The sequence below is a fragment of the Plectropomus leopardus genome, chromosome 4 (genome assembly GCF_026936395.1).
Source record: "Plectropomus leopardus strain MGB_pleo_1.0 chromosome 4, ASM2693639v1, whole genome shotgun sequence".
Taxonomy (NCBI): Eukaryota; Metazoa; Chordata; class Actinopteri; order Perciformes; family Serranidae; genus Plectropomus; species Plectropomus leopardus.
Window position 1 is genome coordinate 36053845 of NC_142179.1, and position 21843 is coordinate 36075687.

The window sequence follows — 21843 nt, forward strand, 5'->3', positions numbered from 1 at the left end:
GTGCTGGTCGGTGGATTTTGTTACCTTTTGAGAGAGGCAGGCTAGCTTTCCCCATTTCCAAGTTTCACCTTTAAATTTACAGTACACTTATGCAAGGGGTTTTCAGTTAGGCTTGGGTTGCATCAAATTTTTTATACCTTTTTAACTTCCTTTGCTACTTACTTTATGCTTTTCAGACTAATGAATACACATTAGAAGTCCACAAAATGTTAAGAAAAGTAATATTGTCACATCCATTTTCCTTATTAAACCAAGAAAAACAACTGTACACCTTTTGAATTCAATTTTCTCTTTGTTGTGTAAGAATGACAAGGCTTAATTGCCTCCTTAGCTCACCATAAAACACACTTCATTCAAACTTGACAGAAACAAAATAACTCTTGCCCAAGCCACTGTTGTTGCTCTTGCTAGTGATCTAGTAATTAAGTCCATAGTTCCAGCAAATCACCAGCTCCAGTTTGGTTAAAATAAATCCGTAATTCCCCAGTTTAGGTGTAAAAAAAACAAACCATGCCAGTATTTCCCGCAGTTTCTGGCTGGCCGTCATCTGTTCACAGTCCTGTAACTTCTCCCTCCACCATTGGGTGTGGCGGTGTCTTTCTGCTCAGCTGCCTGTTTGACCAGTAGACACCGGAGACCAGTCCAAGTCTGGTGTCAATAGTCTTATTTTACTCTAGCATATTTTCAAAAATGTCAACTTTTCCTTCTTTAATTGATGAAAATTGTGCCACCAGATTTTGTAAAACACTATTTTGAAACTGAGCAGTTTGAAAGGACTTAATCATAATAATAAATAAAAAACACCTGGTGCAACCCAATCCTGCTCTTTTTTTTTGCTAAAGCTGCTTTTTTAATAAAGACTGCTTTCCAAAATACTTTTAGACAATCATTAAAACATTCTTCTAGCACAGCATAAAATCCTGCAGACTCAAAACCGCTGCTCACATAATTTAGGCAGTCTTTGAAGGTTTTTGGAGGAGTAGTCAACTAGAAGAGGGTTATGCAAGGGGAAGCTTGTGTTTTATGTATTTCATCAGTGTGAGATGAAAGCAGAATGAATGTATGCTGCAGCAGCTGAGTCCAAAGCGTGCAGCCAGCCAGCGTCGGCGGCAGTGGATTGTAGTCAGTATGACTGTTCCCTCTGTTGGTCCTTTTGGGTCAGCGCTTTGTCGGACCACACATATCAAATCAGGAAGCCTCGCAGGAGCCTGGAGCAGGCTGCAAAGTGTATTTCCATGCCACAGTCAGACAAATATGCGCATTTTGTTTAGATTGTACAAATAAGACTGGAAATTTGAGCACAGGAGTTCATCCCTGACCTTTGAGAACAGTGCATGTAATAAGGCAGTCTAAGCTGAAACTACTCATCTTATTAGTTCTTTGAAGGTTTTATCAGCGCACATTATTCATCAAATGGAAATGGCTTGGTTGTCATCACGGAACCCAAGTGTGCACCATCAGTTTACATGCACTTAACCCTCTGGTTATGTTCAACTATTACAATAATAATGTTACCAGATCAGATTGACTTGGTGCATGTTTAACCATCTGAAAGTAGTATACATTTTCTCCATAAAAATTATCTTTAGCTCAATAAATATCAATTTTATTAATAATTAATGTAATCAAGTTTTTCAACTCTTACTGATCATGGTTTACTGATGAGAAGTTTTTTCATTTAAAAATAATGTTTAAATTGTTTTTTTCTGTACACTAGTAAAAAATAGACATTTGCCACATTTGTTTCAGCACATTCTTTTTTGAAAATTTTTGAAATATTGTTATAAGGGCATGCAGATTAATACGGACGACACAACCTCACATAGCTTCAAACAGATCCTAGTGAACATTGGTTTGATGCTTCCTTCTCTTTGTCTCTCATCCGTTGGTCTGTCTAGTCTATAACGATATCCTGGTGTCGGGGCGCGGAGACTCCTTCTTCATCCGGACCCACTTTGAGTATGAGAAAGAGACTCCTCAGAGCCTGGCCTTCAGCCGTGGGGACATCTTCAAAGTGGTGGACACTCTCTATGACGGCAAGCTTGGCAACTGGCTGGCGGTTCGTGTTGGCAAGGACAAGCAGCTGTTGGAGAAGGGCATCATCCCCAACAAGAGCAGGTAACAGTCATTCTCTTTTTAGGGGCCTTTAGAGCCTGAGAAGTTCATTAATCCTTAGGGCCCTCTTTAATAATACACACACTCGTATCGCTCTGCACACAAAATGCACTTTTCAAAATCAAGCTTTAAAAAATATTATACATCAGTATGTATTATACTATTATACATACATACTGAGTTTTTTTTTTTTTTTAACCAACATCGGTCTTAAATGTAAAATACTAATTGATTTTCAGAATTTTAACTCTTTAAATGCCAGATTTTTGTCATCATGCCACTATGTTTCAAGAGGAAAAAAAACAAGTTAAGTTGAGATAAGTTGATTGCTATTATTTTTTTATTGTCACAGACTGGGATATGTCAATGACTTGCAGCAACACTGATTTTTATACATTATTATTTTTTGTGCAAAAAAGTCAAATACTCACACTCATTCTGCTCTGCACACAAAATGCACTTTTCAAAATCAGGCTATAAAAAATATAAACATCAATATGATTTTCTGCTTTCATTGAGTGTATTTTTTAACCAACATCGGCCCTAATCATAAATATCACATATTCTTTTTTTTTTTAATCTGAACCCTTTAAATGCTGACTTGAAAAAGTGTACTGGAACGGCCACTGAAGTCGGAGCTCCGACTCGGAAAGTCAGAGAAAAAAATCTAGCCCGACTTCACAGAGATTTGCTCATCTGATGTCACACAACAATGGCAGCAATGGTACAGTAGCTTTCGCAAGCTATTTATATAGTAGTATATAGCTATATATAGTACTAGTAGAAGGCAATTTGTTTGAGAATATAAATACAACGTAAAATTAAATATATAAAGACATTTTACCTTACACGTCATTTCCTCTCATCTTCTTTATTTAAAAATGCCAGAAGGCTGACGTTATCACTGTTTAATTTTCTTGCCGCTTTGCACAAGAACATTTCCTTGTCATTGACTGCCATTTTTATGATACTTTTATGATACTTCCGACACGGTATGTCTGGAGGCTCTGAAGTCGGAGGTCGGAGTTTTCAACTTGGAAAGATCCGACTTCCAAGTTGATTGGAACGCAGCATTATTGTAGGAGCTGAGCTGGAAATTCCAAGATTAAACAAAAACAATTACACAGTCTTGCCAAAATGTATGTCACATGCATGAACACAGCCAAAATTATCAACAATAAAAGAAGAATGAAAAGCAAACAGTCTCTAAGGGTAAAACATACCATAATTACATACTGATGCCAGCAAAAGTCACTGAGAGGTTTTCTAGCCTAAAATGGGCTACTCAAACTTTTGGATTTGTAAACATTTGACTTTTTTTTGACATTTGAATTTTTGATGAGGTCAGAGATACAGAACAGTGCCAAGAAAATACACCAAAATAAATATATGAGTGTCATATGTCAATGTCAATTAGTTGTCCATAATGAATAAAAAGCATTATGCAGTCACAAATGCAAGCAGATGTGACTGCAGTGTTGTTTGAATCCAGACATTCATTAGTAAAGCAGCTGCTGCAGTCCTTACTGTAGGTTCAGTGTTGGACTGCCTGTGGAGGAAGGCATATCACTCTTTACATTCCTCTTTTCATCATTTTTTTATGCCTCCACGCCAGTGGCTGCCATGGCTGGAGGCATGTTGTCGCTGGGTTGTCTTTCCATCCATCCGTCTGTCCCATTATTGTGAAAGCAATATAATTAATGCAGTGTATACTGTTATGTGGTGTAATGTTTTTTTTATGTCTACATATTTTTGGTGTATGATTACTGTAAGACCCAAAAGAAAGTTTTTGTTTTTGCTAGATGGTGAAATGATTCCACACACCTGTGGCCATATTAAAGGTGGAGTGTTGGTGCGGTGCTGTCTATAGTACTGAAACTGGATAGAGGGGTAGATGGACAGACATCATTTAGCCTGCTTGTTCTTCGTGTTTCTAAATAGAAAATTTTGCCTAAATTCCCAACCCTCCCTAATTGTAGAAACCTGGCTAAAGGGTCATGACAAAGCAGTTACAAGAGAAAGAATGCGCTACAAACTGTTAACAGTTGTTTCACGTGTCTCATCCTGCTGGTGTTAAGTGAACAGTATACTCTGATTAACAGATCTATATAAATATTGCCCTGTTTGTGAACACAGCGTTGTTTCGGTTTTGTAACAGCTAGCACCCATGCAGTCCTTCTGGGGTTCTTCCTGGGGTTGAACTGTTGGAATGCTTGGACGACTGCAGTGGAAGTTGCTGTCTGTATACTTTCTTTTTTATGCCTCTGTTCTGGCAATTATGTTTTTTGGGTTGTCTGTGGATACTCAGTTTTGTAAACGAGGTCAAGGTCACTGTGATCTTATCTGCCTCATTCTTGTGATTGCAGTATATGAAGAGCACTTCAACATATAACACAAATGTCTAATAGACGGATTACGACGGAGTTTAAGGGCCACATTGAGGAAAAACTTTGAGACTGAAATTTGAGACTTTGATAACAAAGTCCGAATATTATGAGAAAGAAGTCGTAATATTACGAGAATAAAGTTGTAGTTGTAGTTGTATTGCTAGCAAACTATAAAATAGGCAAGAGCACAGGCAGCCTTGGCAACCACTGTACCCGGTGTCATGCTGTGAGACACTCAGTTAACGCTCTCACCTGTTTTATAGTTTGCTGGCAATATGTTTTACTTCCGTTATATAACATCCCTTTTCTTGTGAAATTACGACTTTATTCTCGGAAAATTACGACTTTATTCTCGGAAAATTACGACTTTTTCTCTCGTAAAATTACGACTTTATTTTCACAATGCTACAGCCTCTTAAGTCAGGAACAGAAGGGAGGACATTTGGTCAGGACATTTTGGACTGAATTGGTGACACTGTCTTTGGTGTCCACCTTGAAACTCTGCTGATTGTAGAGATCTGTTTGTGAAGCATCCATGTTTTCACACACATGGATGTAAACTGTAAGTGCAACTTGACTGGTGCACCGAGGCACACAACTGCCAGATGCTAATTCTAGTTTTAGCCTCACTTGTACGCTGTCAAAATCAGGTCTAGAGTATGCATTTTCATCTTGGTTTCATTTTGTTGATATGGGCTTTGGTAAATTTAATTTCTGAGATCAGCTTCTAGCCACCCGGTCTGTAGTCAGTCAGTCAGTCTTCCACTGAGAGTTACAGCCTGGAGCAATGCAATGTCACCATGACACCCAACATAGTCTCACTGCTTTGCTCAAAAATAGCACAGCACCAGCGTGTCTGAATCACATCACTTGTTTAAGTTTAATGTTACAGACAAGCTGTGGTAACTGATGTTTCACATATAGAGATTATAGCTATTGTTAGTTTTCATCTTCTGTCCCTAGGTAGGCTTTTAATAAAGAAAAAGGCAAAAAGTTATGGTAAAAAGATGACAGAAAGGTTAATATTTACATAAGATTACGTAGAATTACAACATATGGTTACAGTAAAAAAAAAGACAAAAAGACACAAATATCAAGTTTAAATACACTTACAACATTCAACTTTTAGACATTATAAAATTTTTAAAAATGCTCACATCTCTGATTTTGCTTCAGCAAACGTTTAACACTTTTGTTAAAACTTCTTAATATTTTGTTATTTTTATTTCAGTTGTGTTCCACATTTTTAGAGCCTTTTATGGAAAAGGCTGACTGTCCCAGATCTTACAACGTGTGATTTTACAATCACCGCCCCACTGTGCCCCTGCTGTTCCTACCACTAATTTTGCCTGCTGATAAATTTGTATAAAATATCAGATGCTAAATTTTGAAGGCATTTAAAAATTTGTTTGTTTGCCTTGCAAAATTTCTAAATGAAATGACGTCCCCTGCTAGTACTAATCACATGTAAATGTGGTAAAAAATGGTAAAATACAAGTGTTGAATATACTCTGTCCTCTGAATCTCTCTGAACGAGCCTTCTTTCAATGACACACCATTAGAAAGACGTATGCACTGTGCTGCTGCACTCCAGTAACATTACACTGATTGTCCCCAGAGCGTCCCTGTAATTACAGGTCCAGAGCCTGGAGGCTGAGTAAATCTGTGGTGTGAGACAACACATGTCCCAGCTGTATGCTTTGGTATGAGTCTTGTGCGTTTTGACTGTATCAAACATTTACATTAGCACTTTAAAGCTGCCTTATTGCAGAATTTGTTCAATTGGTTGTAAAGTAAGTAAAGTAAGTAAGTAAAGTTTTTTGTAGCATTTTTCTAAGGGAGATGACACAAACATGGCCACAATAAAACAGAAAAATAGCAGAATGCACAAAGAACAACCACGATACACATACAGAGAATCGAGCTATCAAAGCAAGTCTGTACCATGCAATGTATAAAAAATGGACATAGCCACCATGATGTCACCCATTAGTTTGTAGACTCCTGTTTAGAAGCCTTGAGTCACCGTCTAAAAAATTCTGGAGCTGGAAGGGATCATATTTGGACAAGAGGGTAGAGCTAGTGATCAGTGAGTTTAAGTTTTTTAAGCACTTTTCATTACCTTCATAGAGCACTCAAATTTTACAAATATGTATGCATGCATTTAGAACTTACCTTGCACTTTCTTGATTCATGATTTTTCATAAAAGCAATTATTTTTATTTTGGAAGTGTGGTGTGTGCGCTCAGGTGTGCCCCTACCCCGCCCAGCGTTGGTCGACTTGGCAGATTAATATTTCTTTAAATCTAATTTATTCTATGCAAATTTTAAACTTTTCTCTTAAATCTCATCAGTTATGAACTACAGCTGCGCTTTATTCAAAGGGGGAAGGACACGGGAGGCCCGTAGGAGCCCATTATTTATTTATTAATTTTAAAATTCTTTTTTTTAAATTTCTTATTATTTGATTCACTCCCCACCTTCACCCCCCTGTTTTTATTTTTATTATTATTATTATTATTATTATTATTTTGTACTATTATTCCCTACCCTTCTTTTTACTCTTTGTTTTTTTGAACCCCCATCCACCCTATTTTTCCCTACTAATATTTTTGCTGGGTTTTATGTAAATTTATTTTACAAAATTTTATAAACCCCTTAAAAAGAATTTTTTAGCGACAAAAATTATTGAACAATGAGCTCTTCACAAGTGGATAAATTATGAACCCCTGTGCCCGTGCTCGTGCCCTTGGAGCAAACACTGATCAAAACCATAACAATCAATGTTCATGAACTGAAAATTCCTATGCTCTGTGAATCAGGGGTCACACCATGGTTAGGTTACCTGAGCAACGTTGTCACTGTGACAGTGACTTTTCAATGGATGGTGCGCACTCAAAGTGGCCGGCCTATAACTGTGCAAGGTACAAGGTAGATACAACGTAGATTTATTTTTTCATTTTTCTTAAACATGGTTTAAGAAGAAATTAAATTAAACTTGATCCCAAATCCTGCTACATCTTTTTGGTGTTGAAGGAGGAGTTGAGGAGTCTCACAGCCTGGGGAAAGAAGCTGCTCTGTAGTCTGGTGGTTCGGCAGCTTCTGTATCTTTTTCCAGATGGCAGCAGGGTGAACAGACTGTGGCTGGGGTGGCTGCTGTCTTTCAGTAGCCTTTGGGCTCTGTGCAGACACCTCACTTCACTGAGGTCACTGATGCTCTGTAAATTGGAACCAGTGATGTTCTGGGCAGTTTTAATCACCCGTGCACGAACCATGCCAGTTGGTGATGTTTCCAGTCACTATGCTTTCTATTGCTCCTCTGTAGAAGTTAACCAGGATCTTGCTCTGGAATTTAGCCTTCCTAAGTTTCTGTAGGAAGTAGAGCCTTTTCTGTGCTTTTTTAATGTGGGTGGTGATGTGTGATGGCCAAGAGAGTCCAGTATCCAGTTGCAGAGCATACTGAAGCCATAAGTGTTAAGTTTTCGAATCAGCTTCATGGGAGAAATTGTGTTGAATGCTGAGCTGAAGTCAACAAACAGCATCCTGATGTAGCTGTTCTTATTCTCCAGTTGAGTGAGATAACTTTAGCCTAAATAAAATGTAAAAGGGTGAGTTATATAAAAGTTCACCCCCATACAGTTGTTGACCAGGAAATATGTTTATTTCTGCTGTGCAGTTTGGCATTTTCACATGGGGGTCCATGGGCATTACTTCACCACCCTCAAGTGGCCATTAGAGGAACTGCAGTGTCTGACCCTTCTGTGTTGGCTTTATTTTTGCTGCATGGTTTAAATAGGTTGATCTTTGATTGATTTTGCTTGATTTTGCTTGGGCATCTTACCTCTGCTCACCAGGGTATATGATGATATGAGTGTACTGCACTAACATCCCAGCAATCCAGGAGGGAGTTCTGATGTTATACATGGGTTGGATAATCATCTCCATCTCAGTTTGAGACACAATCTGCCAGAGTTTAGCAGTCTTCCTCAACTGAAAAAAAAACAGGACGAGTCCAATTTTTTCAAATCACAAGCTGATCAAGTGTGACGCCAAGATTTCAGAGGGTAGATTTAAAAGACGTCCTGTGTGTTTATAACGGGTTGATCAGTGACAGCTGTATGTGTCATCCCTGTCAGAGCGGAGCAGATGGCCAGTGTCCAGAGCTCTCATAAAGCTGTCGCGGGCGATCGAGCGGACTTCTGGCGGTTGCGAGGCCAACGTTCTTTGAAGAGGAAAGACCTGAGAAAGAGCAGAGAAAACCTGAGTGGCCAGACCCTCGCCACCCGCTTCCCGGCGTACGAACGAGTGGTGCTCCGAGAAGGTGGGTGATTTCTCAAATTATGAAAATACTGGGATAAAATATGGCTATACTGGTAAGTCACTTTCTCAAAAACACCTAAAATCTGCTCTGGCTTTGTTATAAGAAGGACTTAGAAACACCAAATGAGTATGTGAAATGCAGACATGATGTAAATGTAATGAGCTGTGAGCAGATTCTAACCAGCAGCATGTATTTGCAGCTGGTTTCCGGCGTCCTGTCGTGCTCTTCGGACCCATCGCTGACGCTGCCAATGAGAAACTTGCTTCTGAGATGCCCGACCTGTTTGTTATTGCCAGTGAGTCTCTGCCAGCCTCTCTCTGTCCATGTGTTTCTATGTGAAAATCTGCCCTCCCAGCGCAGTAGATGTCCCAGTATTGGATCTAAATAACCTCTCTATTGTTTCTTTGTTATTTTAGAAACCGAGCCAAAAGACGCCGGCTCTGAGAAATCCTCAGGAGTGGTTCGCCTCAACACCATACGACAAATCATAGAGCAGGTACCCACAATTTTAATCCACTGAATCATGTCCAATTGCGTACTTACATTTTGTGAAAAGAAATGTTAACCCTTTGAAACCTGGAACCGAAAACCGTTTTCTAGCGCAGTGTTCAGATGCCTTTTCTTTAATGCAAATTTTTTGGAAATTCTTGAAACTTTAACTACTTGTTGCTTTTTTGGGGGGTGGGTTTGGGTTGAATTTCTTGTTAAGATGCTCATCACCTTTTGTTATGGTCTTGAAAGAAATAAGGCCACCTTACTCAGATTTCAAAGGGTTAAAGTTAAAACTGTATCCCTGAAATGTCATGTAGATTTAACAGATTTTTCAAGGTACCTGCAGTATAAATAACTAACCCCTTAACACCTGTGATATGTGTTTCATTAATGCTTTTGGTTAACAAGAAGTTAGGCTTTTTTATTAAGGAAGTCTCATGATTTGAGAATCTCTCACACTAACAGGACAAACACGCCCTGCTGGATGTGACTCCCAAAGCAGTGGACACCCTGAACTACACCCAGTGGTACCCCATTGTTATCTTCTTCAACCCGGACAGCAAGCACGGCATCAAGGCCATGAGGCAGAGGTCCGTCCCCAACTCCAACCGCAGCGCCCGCAAACTCTACGAACAGGCCGTCAAACTGAGGAAGACCTGCTCTCACTTATTCACTGGTACAGTGGACACACGTTCACACATTCAGTCAGGTATGATATAAAGCAGCACTGCTATTATTTGAGTGTGTGTTCTGAGGTTTCAATGGTTTTCTCACACAGCCACCATTGATCTGAACTCAGCCAACGATGCCTGGTACGGCAGCGTCAAAGAGTCTATCAGAGAGCAGCAGATGCAGGCTGTCTGGGTTTCTGACGGCAAGGTAAGCACACACACACACACACACACACACACACACTTTCCAGGAGGGGGGGTAAATAAAGCTCCCAATTTAGGCTAAATCTTGGAGCGGAAAAAAACTGTCATGGCCATTTTCAAAGGGCTCCCGCGAACTTTCACCTCTTCCTTTGCCATAAAATAGTTGTATCTCTGGAACTGAATGTTGTAGAGACATGGATGGGACCACAACTGGCGTGTTCAGTGCCCCCGAATTAGGGCAGACAGCATCCACTACCAAGTCTCTACAAACTTCTGTTGGGGAGCAATAGACAAAAATGCTCTCCCATTATGAACGAATGGCCTTTTTAGGGTTAGGCTTGGAGTTACGTTAAACCAAGGTCTGTGGTTCATATTTTACAGACATCTTGCTTTAACACTGATTTTGTTTCAATAACTTATACTTCATGTGCGTTTCTGTTTTTTCATATCAGTGAGGGAAGGCTAAATAACAGAAACACCACAAACACCCTTCTTCACTGTGATCATACAGTAGAATGGATTTCTTACACGACTGTTATATCACACTGTATTGGTTTTAGCTAGGTGAACCTTATAGTTTGTTAGTATTCAGTCTCATTAGTGTGTAGTGAACTGACGCTCTTCTATCTTCCTGATAGCAGCCACCTGTGTGTGCGCTCTGAGCATGCTCACTGTGTGTCTTCCTACTTCCTGCCAGTAGTGCTCTACAGCTCGGCTCTGTTTGTCTTTCTTTCTTCTCTCTTGTTCTCGTGCTATCCGTCTGTCCATCCTTCCTTCCTGTACACCCAAGATCCATCATGTGTCTCTTCTAGCTGGAGGGAGTAGAGAGTGATCTGGACTGCCAGGATGTGGAGCGCCTGTCCTTCCTGTCCGCCATGTCGGCCGACTACCTCAGCATGGACAGCCGGCTGACCTCCGACCTCGATGACACCGCCGACGAGGGCGGAACTTACACCGACAACGAGCCTGATGTGGAGATTATGCACATCTCCGCCATCAGCCGCTCCTCGGAGCCTGTCACAGCTGAGGAGGTCAGTCACACACACACACACACACACACACACACACACACACACACACACACACACACACACACACACACAAGCTTCCATATAGCTAGTGTGCAATAGAATCTGTTTATCTTCAGTGAGTGACCTCCATGCTCATGACAAAGGTGGATTAGGATATTTTTATTGACTCCTTCTTGCCAGAGTTGGCTTAGCAGCGTGTTAAGTGCTGTACGATCATGTGTTTTTGTTGGGGGACATGTCAGATGTTCCTCTGATAAACACACAGCCTGATGCAGACCTCACTCCTCCAAGTTTCCCTCCTGTCACTCTCAGGAGAGTGCTGCCATCTGGTGTGCAGACGGGGTATTACAACTTCAAACCATGACAGGAAAATCCAACCAGCAGCAGCCTCTGGAATCTCTAGAAACACACATTTGCATATGTGTGCAGAATCTGTAGGCAAAGACAAGATTTTGGTATCAGAAGTGTTCTGGTTTCTGTTTACAGTCTGAGCAGTGCTGACCAATGATGTTTGAGCGGGCTGCATGCAGGTAAACAGTCAGCGTGGAGAGCAGGAGAGGCAGAATGCATCGGCTGAAATACAATCTTGGAATCCACTGACAATCATCTGATGATTAAAAATTATGTATCTGCATCCACATATGGATATCTGTTTATAAGGATGAGCTTAAATGTTGTCTGGACCTGTCTTAAATTGGTAATCATGCAGCCCAGTTTCAATTCCAACCTGCAGTCTTTTGCTGCATGTCACTCTCCTCTCTCCACCTTTCCTGTCACACTTAGCTGTCCTTTCAGTTCAGTTCAATTTTATTTATAAAGCTCATTATCACAAATCACAATTTGCCTCAGAGGGCTTTACGGCAAACAACATCCCTCTGTCCTTGGACTCTCACAGTGACTAAGGAAACTCTCCCAAATACCTTTTAAATGGGGAAAAAAACTGTATGAACCTCAGGAAGAGTGATGGATGGATGTGCAACAGATATAAAAAACAAAATTACAGTGGATAACAAAATGATACGAAAGAAATAGAGAGAGAGAGAGGAGTAGAGATGCACAACAACAGTAATAGTAACAATAACAACATATAGCAACAGTAATTGACATAAAAATGTAATTTATTATAGCATGTAATATGACATGTAAATATTGCAGTTTATGTATCTGGCAGTAAAGATCATATCTGTATAATAATAGTGGAATTATGACTAATAATAATGGCAGTCGTAGTTGGCGTCCTATCAATATAGGCAAAAATGCCCATAAAATAATCTTTAAAAAATAAATAAATAAACAAAAACGAATTAAATGAGCATGTAAGCTTAAAAATAATAATCACAGGACAAATAATTATAGTTTATCATCATCAAAAAGGAAGACGCTCAAAGTGTGAGCACGCAGCTGTAATACAAAATGTAAATGTTGAATGCTTAAAAACGTCATTTTCATGGATATTTCTGAGATCTTACTGCTGCCTTGAGGACTGAAGTCAGGTTATTACAGTGCATCTGAAAATTAATGAAGGTTATCAAATGACAGAGAGAACCCTGTCATGGTCCTGCCTGCTGACCTGTCCTGTGTGATGTCTGCGTGTGTGTGTCTGTGTGTGTGTGTGTGTAGATCTTGCGCCGGTACAGTCCAGACATCAGGAGTCGCATGAGGAAAATGAGCAGCCGTGAGGTCCTCAACAGGTCCAGCCCTCCACCTGTCTTCCTAACAGACAGCAAGGTGAGAGACACACACGGTCTGTCTGTACTGTAATAATTCACCTACATCTGGAAACACTGTTTTATTATCCCCATACAATTTGAGATGTGGGAAGATGGATGCATTTGTTGCAATAAATCATTAATGGATTAATAGGAAGAACAATCAACAGATTAGTGGATAATGAAAATAATATTGACTTCTAGTCGTTATCTGTGAATTTCACCCTAAAATAAGCACAGATGCCAGCAATACACAGTAATTTTACAAAATATTTTATTGTTTATTGTTTTTGCAGTGTGTTACCATAAAAATAAAATGCAGCATATTTCTGTGTTAACGCACGCAGCTGGATGTGAAAAAACTCCTGTAGGGTAAAGCTCTATTTTCCTGCTGCCTCATTCTACTGCCAGATTAACCAGAATGTCATTCCTCAGATGCAGACCATAATGTTATACCAACATTACCAAAACAAATTAACAAAAAACACCTTTAAATAGGCTGTTTAGTGTTTGAGCTATTCAGAACCCCTCCTCACTGATAAATGACATATTAAAACTAGCCAGACAGCTTGTTGAGCATCAGTTTGATACCCAACATTCTTAGCAATTAGTAGATACTGGCAAAAAAAAAAATAATAAAGTTGTGGGCAAAAGAAATCAGGTAATGCCACTGTATTATAAATACAATAAAGTTTTGTAAAGAATAGTCCAGCCTCTGAATTGAATCTGGTTGGTTAAGACTTGCAAGTTCTGTATTAGACAATGTGCTGGTTGTGGTTTCATGTGGTTGCAGCACTGTGCTTCTTATGATTTCCTTTCAAATGAAGCTCTACTCTAATTGTGGTGGAGGCTCACAGAGGATGCAAGAGTCCAACATCCTCAGCTCATCCATCTCACAAAAAACAAAAGTTTAGAAATCAAACATATTATTACCATATAAAAAAATAAGTAAATATGACCACCAGCACCTCTGACTCTAACCTGCACGTCCACCCTGGCAGCTCTTCACCTTCAATGAAAGAAACAAACTGCCCTTCCCTTTGAGGAACGGCCTGATCCGGAGAAACCTCTCTCGCTGCAGCTCAGAGTCCTCCACCATCAGCTCACTGGACCAGATGGGAACCCAGAGCCCCCCCCACTTATTGGTACATGGTGGTGGGCTTGTGTATGGCAGTTAGTGTTAATTAGTTAGTTAGTTAGTTAATTAGTTAGTTAGTTGGTGCAAGAATTTTAACCTCTGAACCTTGAAAAAATGATTCTGATTTCACTTTTAGAGTGGTCACTTACAGGACAGTAGTTTGACAGTTTAGAGACGTACCTGGGCCACAGACTTCTGTCTCATAAGTATATAAAATGTGTACATCTTAGTTGGAGCGACTTACTGTAATAGTAAGTAAGTGTGGATACATCTGTTCTGGCTCTGACTCCTCCCCTTCTTTATTCAGGTGAAACTGTCATTGAGGGACGATCCGGTCCTCTTATCAGGCTCCACCAACCCACACCATCACCACCGTCAACACCACCCTCCACCCCCGAGCTCCAGCCGAAGTTATGACTCTCCGTCCAGCAGCAGCCCCGCCAGCAGCAACAATGACCCGCCACCACCTATCTCCCGCTCAGCTCCCTCCTCCGGCCCGCTGCCCCTGCCTCCGGCTCACCACTACAACTCCTGCAACAAACTGTGGCCCTTGGGAGTCCCCCAACCCCCCAACACGCCTAAGCCCAGCAGTTGTGGGAGCACGGCGGAGGCCACTGTTCACCCACCGGGGGCTCTGCCAAGTGTGATGGTGTCGGCCTGTAGACAGCAGCAGCAGGAGGAGACAGCACAGGACAGCCCTGTGGAGGATCCGTCCCTCAAGTCCTTTCTGGGGAAGATCAAGGCCTTTGAGAAGATGGATCACTTCGCCCGAGCCCAAAGGATACTGGAGCTGCAGGAGGCACAGAATGCCAGGGTGGGCCCAGTTCAATATTCCCATCGGTCAGCTGTAATATTACGAGGTGTATCACAGACAACAGGAGTAAGAGATCAGTCCTGACTTTACAGATTGCAGATATATTCCTCCTTTTTAACAGTGCAGTCACAGTAGCCAAATAACTAATTTATGTGCTGCAGACATTATGTCTCCTGGTCTAGTCTCATTTCCTGTCTGTGGAGCTCTGATTTGAGCTTTGTGGTCCGCAGATGCTGACTTTTAAAGCTGAGTTTACATCCGTACAAATACAGTGCGTGCTGCAGTATTTTGCACAAATTATGTGCTCAAAGTCTCATTTTGACAAGGTCCTTTTTACTCTCTCATAAGATTTCTTTATGTAATCGTAATACACATGTCTTATTATCATTAGAAACCATGTGATTCTGTTCAAACAAGAAACCTTTTTTTTAAACTTATTTTCAGGCAATTTTCTTTTTTGGTAATTTCTTGCAAATTTTTGTATCATTTCTTCTGTTTTTCACTCATTGCCTCTTCTCATATTTTTGAAAGAGATCCAGTCAATTTGCTGAGGTTACAATGGTTTAATTAATCAGAAACTGCACATTAGTTTGGATAGCAGTCATAACAGACTTTAATCAACCTGTCTGTGTTTCCAGTTGGAAATAGCCCAGAAGCATCCGGACATTTACGCTGTCCCTCTGAAGACAGCCAAGCTGGATCACAGTCGCCCGCAGCCTATCGGGTAGGCTCACTACTGCCATACGACTGTTTCCGCTGTGAGTGTGTTTGTCAGCATGTTTGTGTCTCCGCAGTGTTTGCTAACTTCCCAGTATACAAGATATCACTGATTGTGCAGCCTGACAAGCCTGTACTATTTGGGAGAAAATTCTAGAGAGAGTAAAATGTCACTCAGCTGACAGTATTCAGGACCATAGCACTTACAGTATATCAATAACAAACAAATCCTATTTCTTTAAAGTTATAACCCTTAAGATTTCTGTCTTGGTTGACTTGCACACTTGTGGTTTCTGGTGGTGTACAGCCGGTTTTCCATCACTACCTGCAATATTTTAAACTGAGCTGCTGTCAGAAGTGCCCAATAGGACCATGTTTGATAGACACTTTTTAATTTTTTTATGGCGCATTTCCCTAACAGTAAACAGTGCAGCTGATGTCAGTGAGATCAGATTATGAGCTGTCACACTGGATTACACACTGCATTTTATTTTGAAATTCCTTGTGAGTAGGGCTATGCGATATGATGAAATACATCGTCTGATGATGAAAAAAGTCTGTTGTTTCATATTATGCTCTGTCATTTATTTCATCATCTGATAACACTTTGCGTCCATCCATGTAGCCGAGGGGGTGTCTACAAAACATATGGCAGCAAAACAAACAAACACCGAGGAGCTGGAAAGCGATCCTGAACGTGGGGATTCAGCACAAAGACACTGACTTAGATCGGCCTGCTCAAAACCAGGAGGTGGTACACAGCAGAGGGGCTCCTTCTGTTGTTTGGATGTGTTTTATTTTACTTTATTTTATGGCAGTAGCTACTTTATTTGTAACTTTAGTTTATTTAATAATTTCGTATTTTAGTCGTTTACAGTAGTTTTGAGGAGATTCCAAAATATCTAGATACTTATCGTGTATCACGATAAAGCCATATTGCTTTGCCCTACTTGTAAAGCAATTTCAGTGCAGCACTGGCATGGCCAACTCTCCCAGTAACAATACCAACTACCATAAGGAAAGACAGGTATTGAATGTAAATACATTAAAATGCTTTTTGGAGAGAAAATGATTAGAACTTTAAGTTTATGTTGCATGTGAAGCAGATCTAAGAAACTTGCATGCATTCAGTATATGTGCAATAAATTGTGTACTGAAGGATACATTTGCAATACAGTGTACTGCAGAGTACATCAAAGAGGATATCTGCTGCGACACAAACCTGTGAAAACGCTTAGATAATGTCTGCTTGAGCTCTGCAGGAGCTTTGTCAGGTCTGAGTAAATGCTGTATTTAAAATGAAAGATCATACAAACACATGCCATGCATTGTGCAAATTTTGCATTCATTTGCTTCCCAATCAAGACACTGGTAAGAATTGCTTAACCCTGTTCATGTTGACTTCAAAACAGTTTAGAAATGCAAAAAAAAATTCTAAATGCGATTCTGCGATTAATCGTGATTAAAACATTTAATCGTTTGACAGCCCGAGTTCCAACTGTCTCCAATACAACATACGGTATCAGCTTGACTATTATCTAGAAATGATTTGCGTGACATACCACCATTATGGAAAAGTCAGGATCACCAAATTAGAATGTATCATCCAGGGCCCTTGAATATCTGTTGCAAATTTCACAGCAATCCATTTAATATTTGTCAAGATGTTTCTCACAAAACCAAAACTGTCAACCTGATTGGGTTGAAAGATGAAAAGTCAGGGATGAGCAAAGTTAGAAAACATCATCTGGGAATTATGTGTCTGTACACCATTTCAAAGCAGTCCATCAAATAGCTGTTGAGATATTCCTCATAAAATCAAAATTGTCAGCCTCGTGGAGGTATCAGTGAAAAGCCAAGAAACTGTTAAGCCATAAGGAAACATCATCTGGAAACCATGAACGTCTTTACACCATATCATGACAGTTCATCCAACAGTTGTTGAGAAGTTTTGTCTAGACCAAAGTTGTTGACCGACTTTGATGCCGAGGCTGGTGAAGCACAACTTAAACTGAGGGGCCATCTACACGGCAACGGTTCTTGCATTAAACTTGTTGTTGTGTTTTCCCCTTTCATTCACACGACAGCGGCGTTTTAGGGGCCTGAAAACTCAAACTTCTGAAACCAGGTTCCAGAGTGTAATCTTTTGAAAATGCAACTCCTTCTCCTTCTATGGTGTTGTATGGTTACATCGATGACTACTGGAACTGGCATGCATACTATAGCGTTTTCAGTTGTGTTTGCGGATCTGTGTATACAAGGTTCATTCTCCCAATGTTATTATATGTATGCATTTTCTTATTTTTCTTTTTGGATGAAAGGAAAGACATTTCTGTTTTTTTATAGGGCTGTTCTAGTCTAAATATGGCCTAAAAGTGTGGCAGGACTCAGTACAGCCTTTATTATTTGTGTCCCTCCAGCTCCAGCTCCCGTCCTGAACCCCAGACTGCTCCATCCTCCAAGGAGGAACGTCCCTTCTACCCCAGCGAAGAGGAGGCAGGGGAGGAGGCAGTGCCAGGATACTACACCGCCACCTCCTACCAGTACCAGGACACCCAACTGTAGGGTCAGCACACAGCAGCTGTATCAGCCCTCAGCCTCCTGGACATACATGTACACATGCACTGCATATGCAGTCTATTTACACACATACCATTCCATCATGCCCTGCACAAGTAAGCTGCTGACTTTGAACTGACTCTTGCTTCTTTGATACTAAGAAGAAGAAAAAACTTTTCTTTTTTTTGCTTCATGGAAGTTAAAGCTATTTGTTCTATCCATTTGGATAGGAACACACACCGTCTTTACTTTTTATGTTGTATTTGATTGTTTCTTTCTTACGTACCACTTTTACTGGTCAAAACTGATTCGGAACCACTTCTTTTCTTGCCTATGCAACTCTTCAGTTTGTGCACAGCAACTGAAACCTATTGCCACGAGTTTTGCCCTCACAAAAACCTCAACAAACCTAAAAACCACAATGCGCTTTATCACATCTATCCCCTTCTTTTTTAAGCTCCTATTATTGCCAGCTATGATCAACAAAGGTTACGTATATATTATTACATACAACATATATATGTATATACGTATATATATGCATATATACATATATGTATATATGTACGTATGTATTTAAAGTAAAGTGTTTATACTCTGTCTTTGCATTCCTTCGTATATGACAATGCCTGTGTATACATACAGTATATATCTATATATATACATATATATATATTCTATCTAGTAACACTGGAATTTGTTACAATTTTTTGAAGTGCCTTTTACTTTCTTAGATCCATGAGGTTCGGGTTGTCTTTCCTCCGCCCCTCAGCCACCCAGCCGTACTAAAACCTCTGCTGCTGTCAAGCTTAAAGGGAAACCAGGGAAACAGTGACACCAAAATCTCAATGCTGTCCCACACACACTGTACTGTCTGCTGTCACCTCCAGTGACGAAACACACCCACAAACATACCGTGCACTACATGCAGCCAGTCCTATCTGCCATGGAAGAAAGAACAAACACTGTCTGATCTCTAGAATCTAACCAAGACTATCAGTCTAACACCAGTTTGAAATTAGAGCTGGTCAAAGTTGTAATCTGTAAAGGCCCAGTCACCTCAGCATTAAAGCAGCCAAATTTGATGGCAAAGACAATTAATTTCAATGGAATTTGCAAAATTGGCAGACTAGTATGCAGGGATGAAGTTGCCTAAACCTACACACAAGTTTAATTTTGAACTTAATAAACGATTGCCATTGCGACTGTGTTAGAGAAATCTTTTAGCGCTGATTGTCTGTTTTCATTTAGGTGCAATGCAATCTTGCAGATGCCACAAGGAGCACTAGGAGCAGGCAGAGGAACACAATTTTTTTTTTAGTTACCGACAAAAACTTTAACCATTTGTAATGGTGAATGGAGAATCAGAAGATCCAAAGCAAAATGAGTTAACATTAGCTTTTTAGCTGTTTTACATTTTAATATACCCTCCTCTAACAGAGTAAATTGCTCCACTAAAGCGGTACAGATTTTATATACTTATGAGACTGAAGTCTGAAGAACAGGTATGTCTCTTAACTGTAAAACTACTGTCCTATTAGTAACCAATCAACTTACAAAACTGAGCTAGTTAGCCATTTAGCTAGCTTGGGAGAGCAAGCATGACTGTGTGCCACTATCGTGTAAGCTTGGGCAGTATCACAATATTACAGTTTACCAGGGTATTTAGAAATCCAGAAGGTATGTTTTTCAATACGGGCATAAATACAGGCACTTCTCTTTCTATTAAACTAATTGTATGTAGTGCACAGCATGGACCACCAGAGCTCAGTCTTCGGTCTGTACTGGTGGAACAAGCAGCTGAGTTGAAAGACACCATAACACCTAGTGGTCAAGGGAGAAGCTACATGACTGTAAACAGCTGGTGGCCTGCAGGCAGAGAGACACCATGGGGAATAACGGCATGTTTTTACATCTAACTTGGTGAATTAAGGATTTATTTAGACCAAACCAGAGCTGGTGATTGTTGGAACAGTGGAATTTCTAACTATATTACTAGCAAGAGTGACCAAGAGGGTTACTTTATTAGAGTTTTATTTTGTTTGTAATGAGTTTGACTGAAGTGTGTTTTATGATGAGCTAATGAGACAGTTAAGCCTCGTCAGTCTTCTGTGACCAAGAGAAAGTTGAATTCACAAGGTGTACAGTTGTATTTCTCTATTTAATATGGATAGGTGTGAGACTATTACTTTTCTTAATGTTTATGGGTTTCTATAATGTATTTATTAGTTTGAAAAGCTGAAAGTAAGTAGCGCACTCCCCGCCGGGTGTAGCCAGCATACTTATACCATAGACCACAGTGAAATTTCAGGAAGGTATGAAATCTCACATACCGCCCAGGCCTACTATCATATTTCCTGGCAAGCATATTATTGACTTGGGGTTGCCAAATGGCAACGAGGCTTACTCACCACATCATCCAATTCTCTTAATACATCCAAGAGTTAGCCTGCTTACTACAGAATTTTGTTAACTCGTCCTGCGAGCAGTCACTGCGTCTCCCAGCTTTTAGCACTGTCTGTGTTACTTCTGCGTGCAGTGAACCTTGCTGTGCCACATTCTGGTGTGACTGGGCCTTAAGTTTTTTTCTCTCTTATTGTTGCTGTCCTTGGTGCTCAGCGTTGATTGCTGTGCTATTTTTGCACTGAACCTCCCAGCCAAAAATGATTTGCTAGTCTTAATTGTGTGGCCACTAAGGTAATGTCTTTTGTCTTGGAATGTTTTGTTGATGAAGCCCCTGCAGGTGGTGCCCTCTTCTCTTCTGTCTGTTGAGCCATGGTGGCTATCACTGCCTATGCTAACAACCCTGTTCAATGATAAGGTTGGTGATATTCTTATTTTTTTTCTTATTATTATCAAATTCAATGTGCAGACCCAAAACAACAATGAATGTGTCTTACTAACAAGCGAACCTGATATATCTTTTTCTTCTGTGCCATAGAGCTCCAGTGTGTTCAAAAACTATAAGCGACCAAAAACTAAAACCCCAAATGTGGATTAATCCACTGCTGAAAATATTTCCTGTGAAATGCACTATTTCCTCCTGTCTGAGTAACGTTTAAAAAAAACTACAGTTACCATCTTGAAAGAAATTACTGAGCCCTTTACTTTATACTTTAAATTACTTTATATTATTGAGCATTTAAAACATATATATATATTTATATATATTTATGTCTGCAGTAGGAACCAAAAGGTATTTAGAAATAGACTCACAGTGTTGATTTTGGTCTTTATGAGACAATAAGAAGACTATGGAATAACACCAGCCTTATCTGTCCAAAGCCTGTTAAAGAACAGCTTCCTATCCAGACTGAATAAGGGGAGCAGGACGAGTCCTCTGAAGGTATGAATGAATAAACTCGGGCCAATGAGGCATATTGCCTAGATTTTGACGCAGAAACACACACACACACACACACACACACACACACACACACACACACACACACACACACACACACACACACACACACACACACACACACACACACACACACACACACACACAAAAACCTGTCCAAAATTGAGAACAGCAAAAGCAATCTTTAAGGACATGGCTGAATCATTTTTGTGTCCTGTCATTCATCCACAGATGGAGAAACAAATTTACAATAGTATGCACTCAGAGGGAAAAGTGTTGTAAAGGCCACATTTTCCAAACCGCAGAGATGTGTGTTCTGCC

The 21843-nt window shown here is 40.2% G+C and overlaps 1 protein-coding gene across 4 annotated transcripts in view; it reads left to right on the forward strand.

Moving 5' to 3' along the window:
- Positions 1–21674, forward strand: part of tjp2b (tight junction protein 2b (zona occludens 2)) — a 101706-nt gene extending 80032 nt beyond the window's left edge. For 2 of the 4 annotated variants that reach the window (XM_042487996.2, XM_088077201.1), the window contains exons 13-24: positions 1899–2118; positions 8639–8823; positions 9023–9118; positions 9240–9319; positions 9781–9991; positions 10094–10194; positions 11003–11221; positions 12842–12949; positions 13932–14075; positions 14376–14882; positions 15521–15606; positions 18020–21674. In XM_042487996.2, coding sequence (XP_042343930.2) covers positions 1899–2118; positions 8639–8823; positions 9023–9118; positions 9240–9319; positions 9781–9991; positions 10094–10194; positions 11003–11221; positions 12842–12949; positions 13932–14075; positions 14376–14882; positions 15521–15606; positions 18020–18164 — 2102 coding nt within the window. In that variant the 3' untranslated portion in view covers positions 18165–21674. Of the gene's footprint in view, positions 1–1898; positions 2119–8638; positions 8824–9022; positions 9119–9239; positions 9320–9780; positions 9992–10093; positions 10195–11002; positions 11222–12841; positions 12950–13931; positions 14076–14375; positions 14883–15520; positions 15641–18019 lie in introns of all 4 variants that reach the window. The other 2 variants (XM_088077202.1, XM_042487995.2) reach the window with 2 other exon arrangements.
- The last annotated feature ends 169 nt before the right edge of the window (positions 21675–21843 follow it).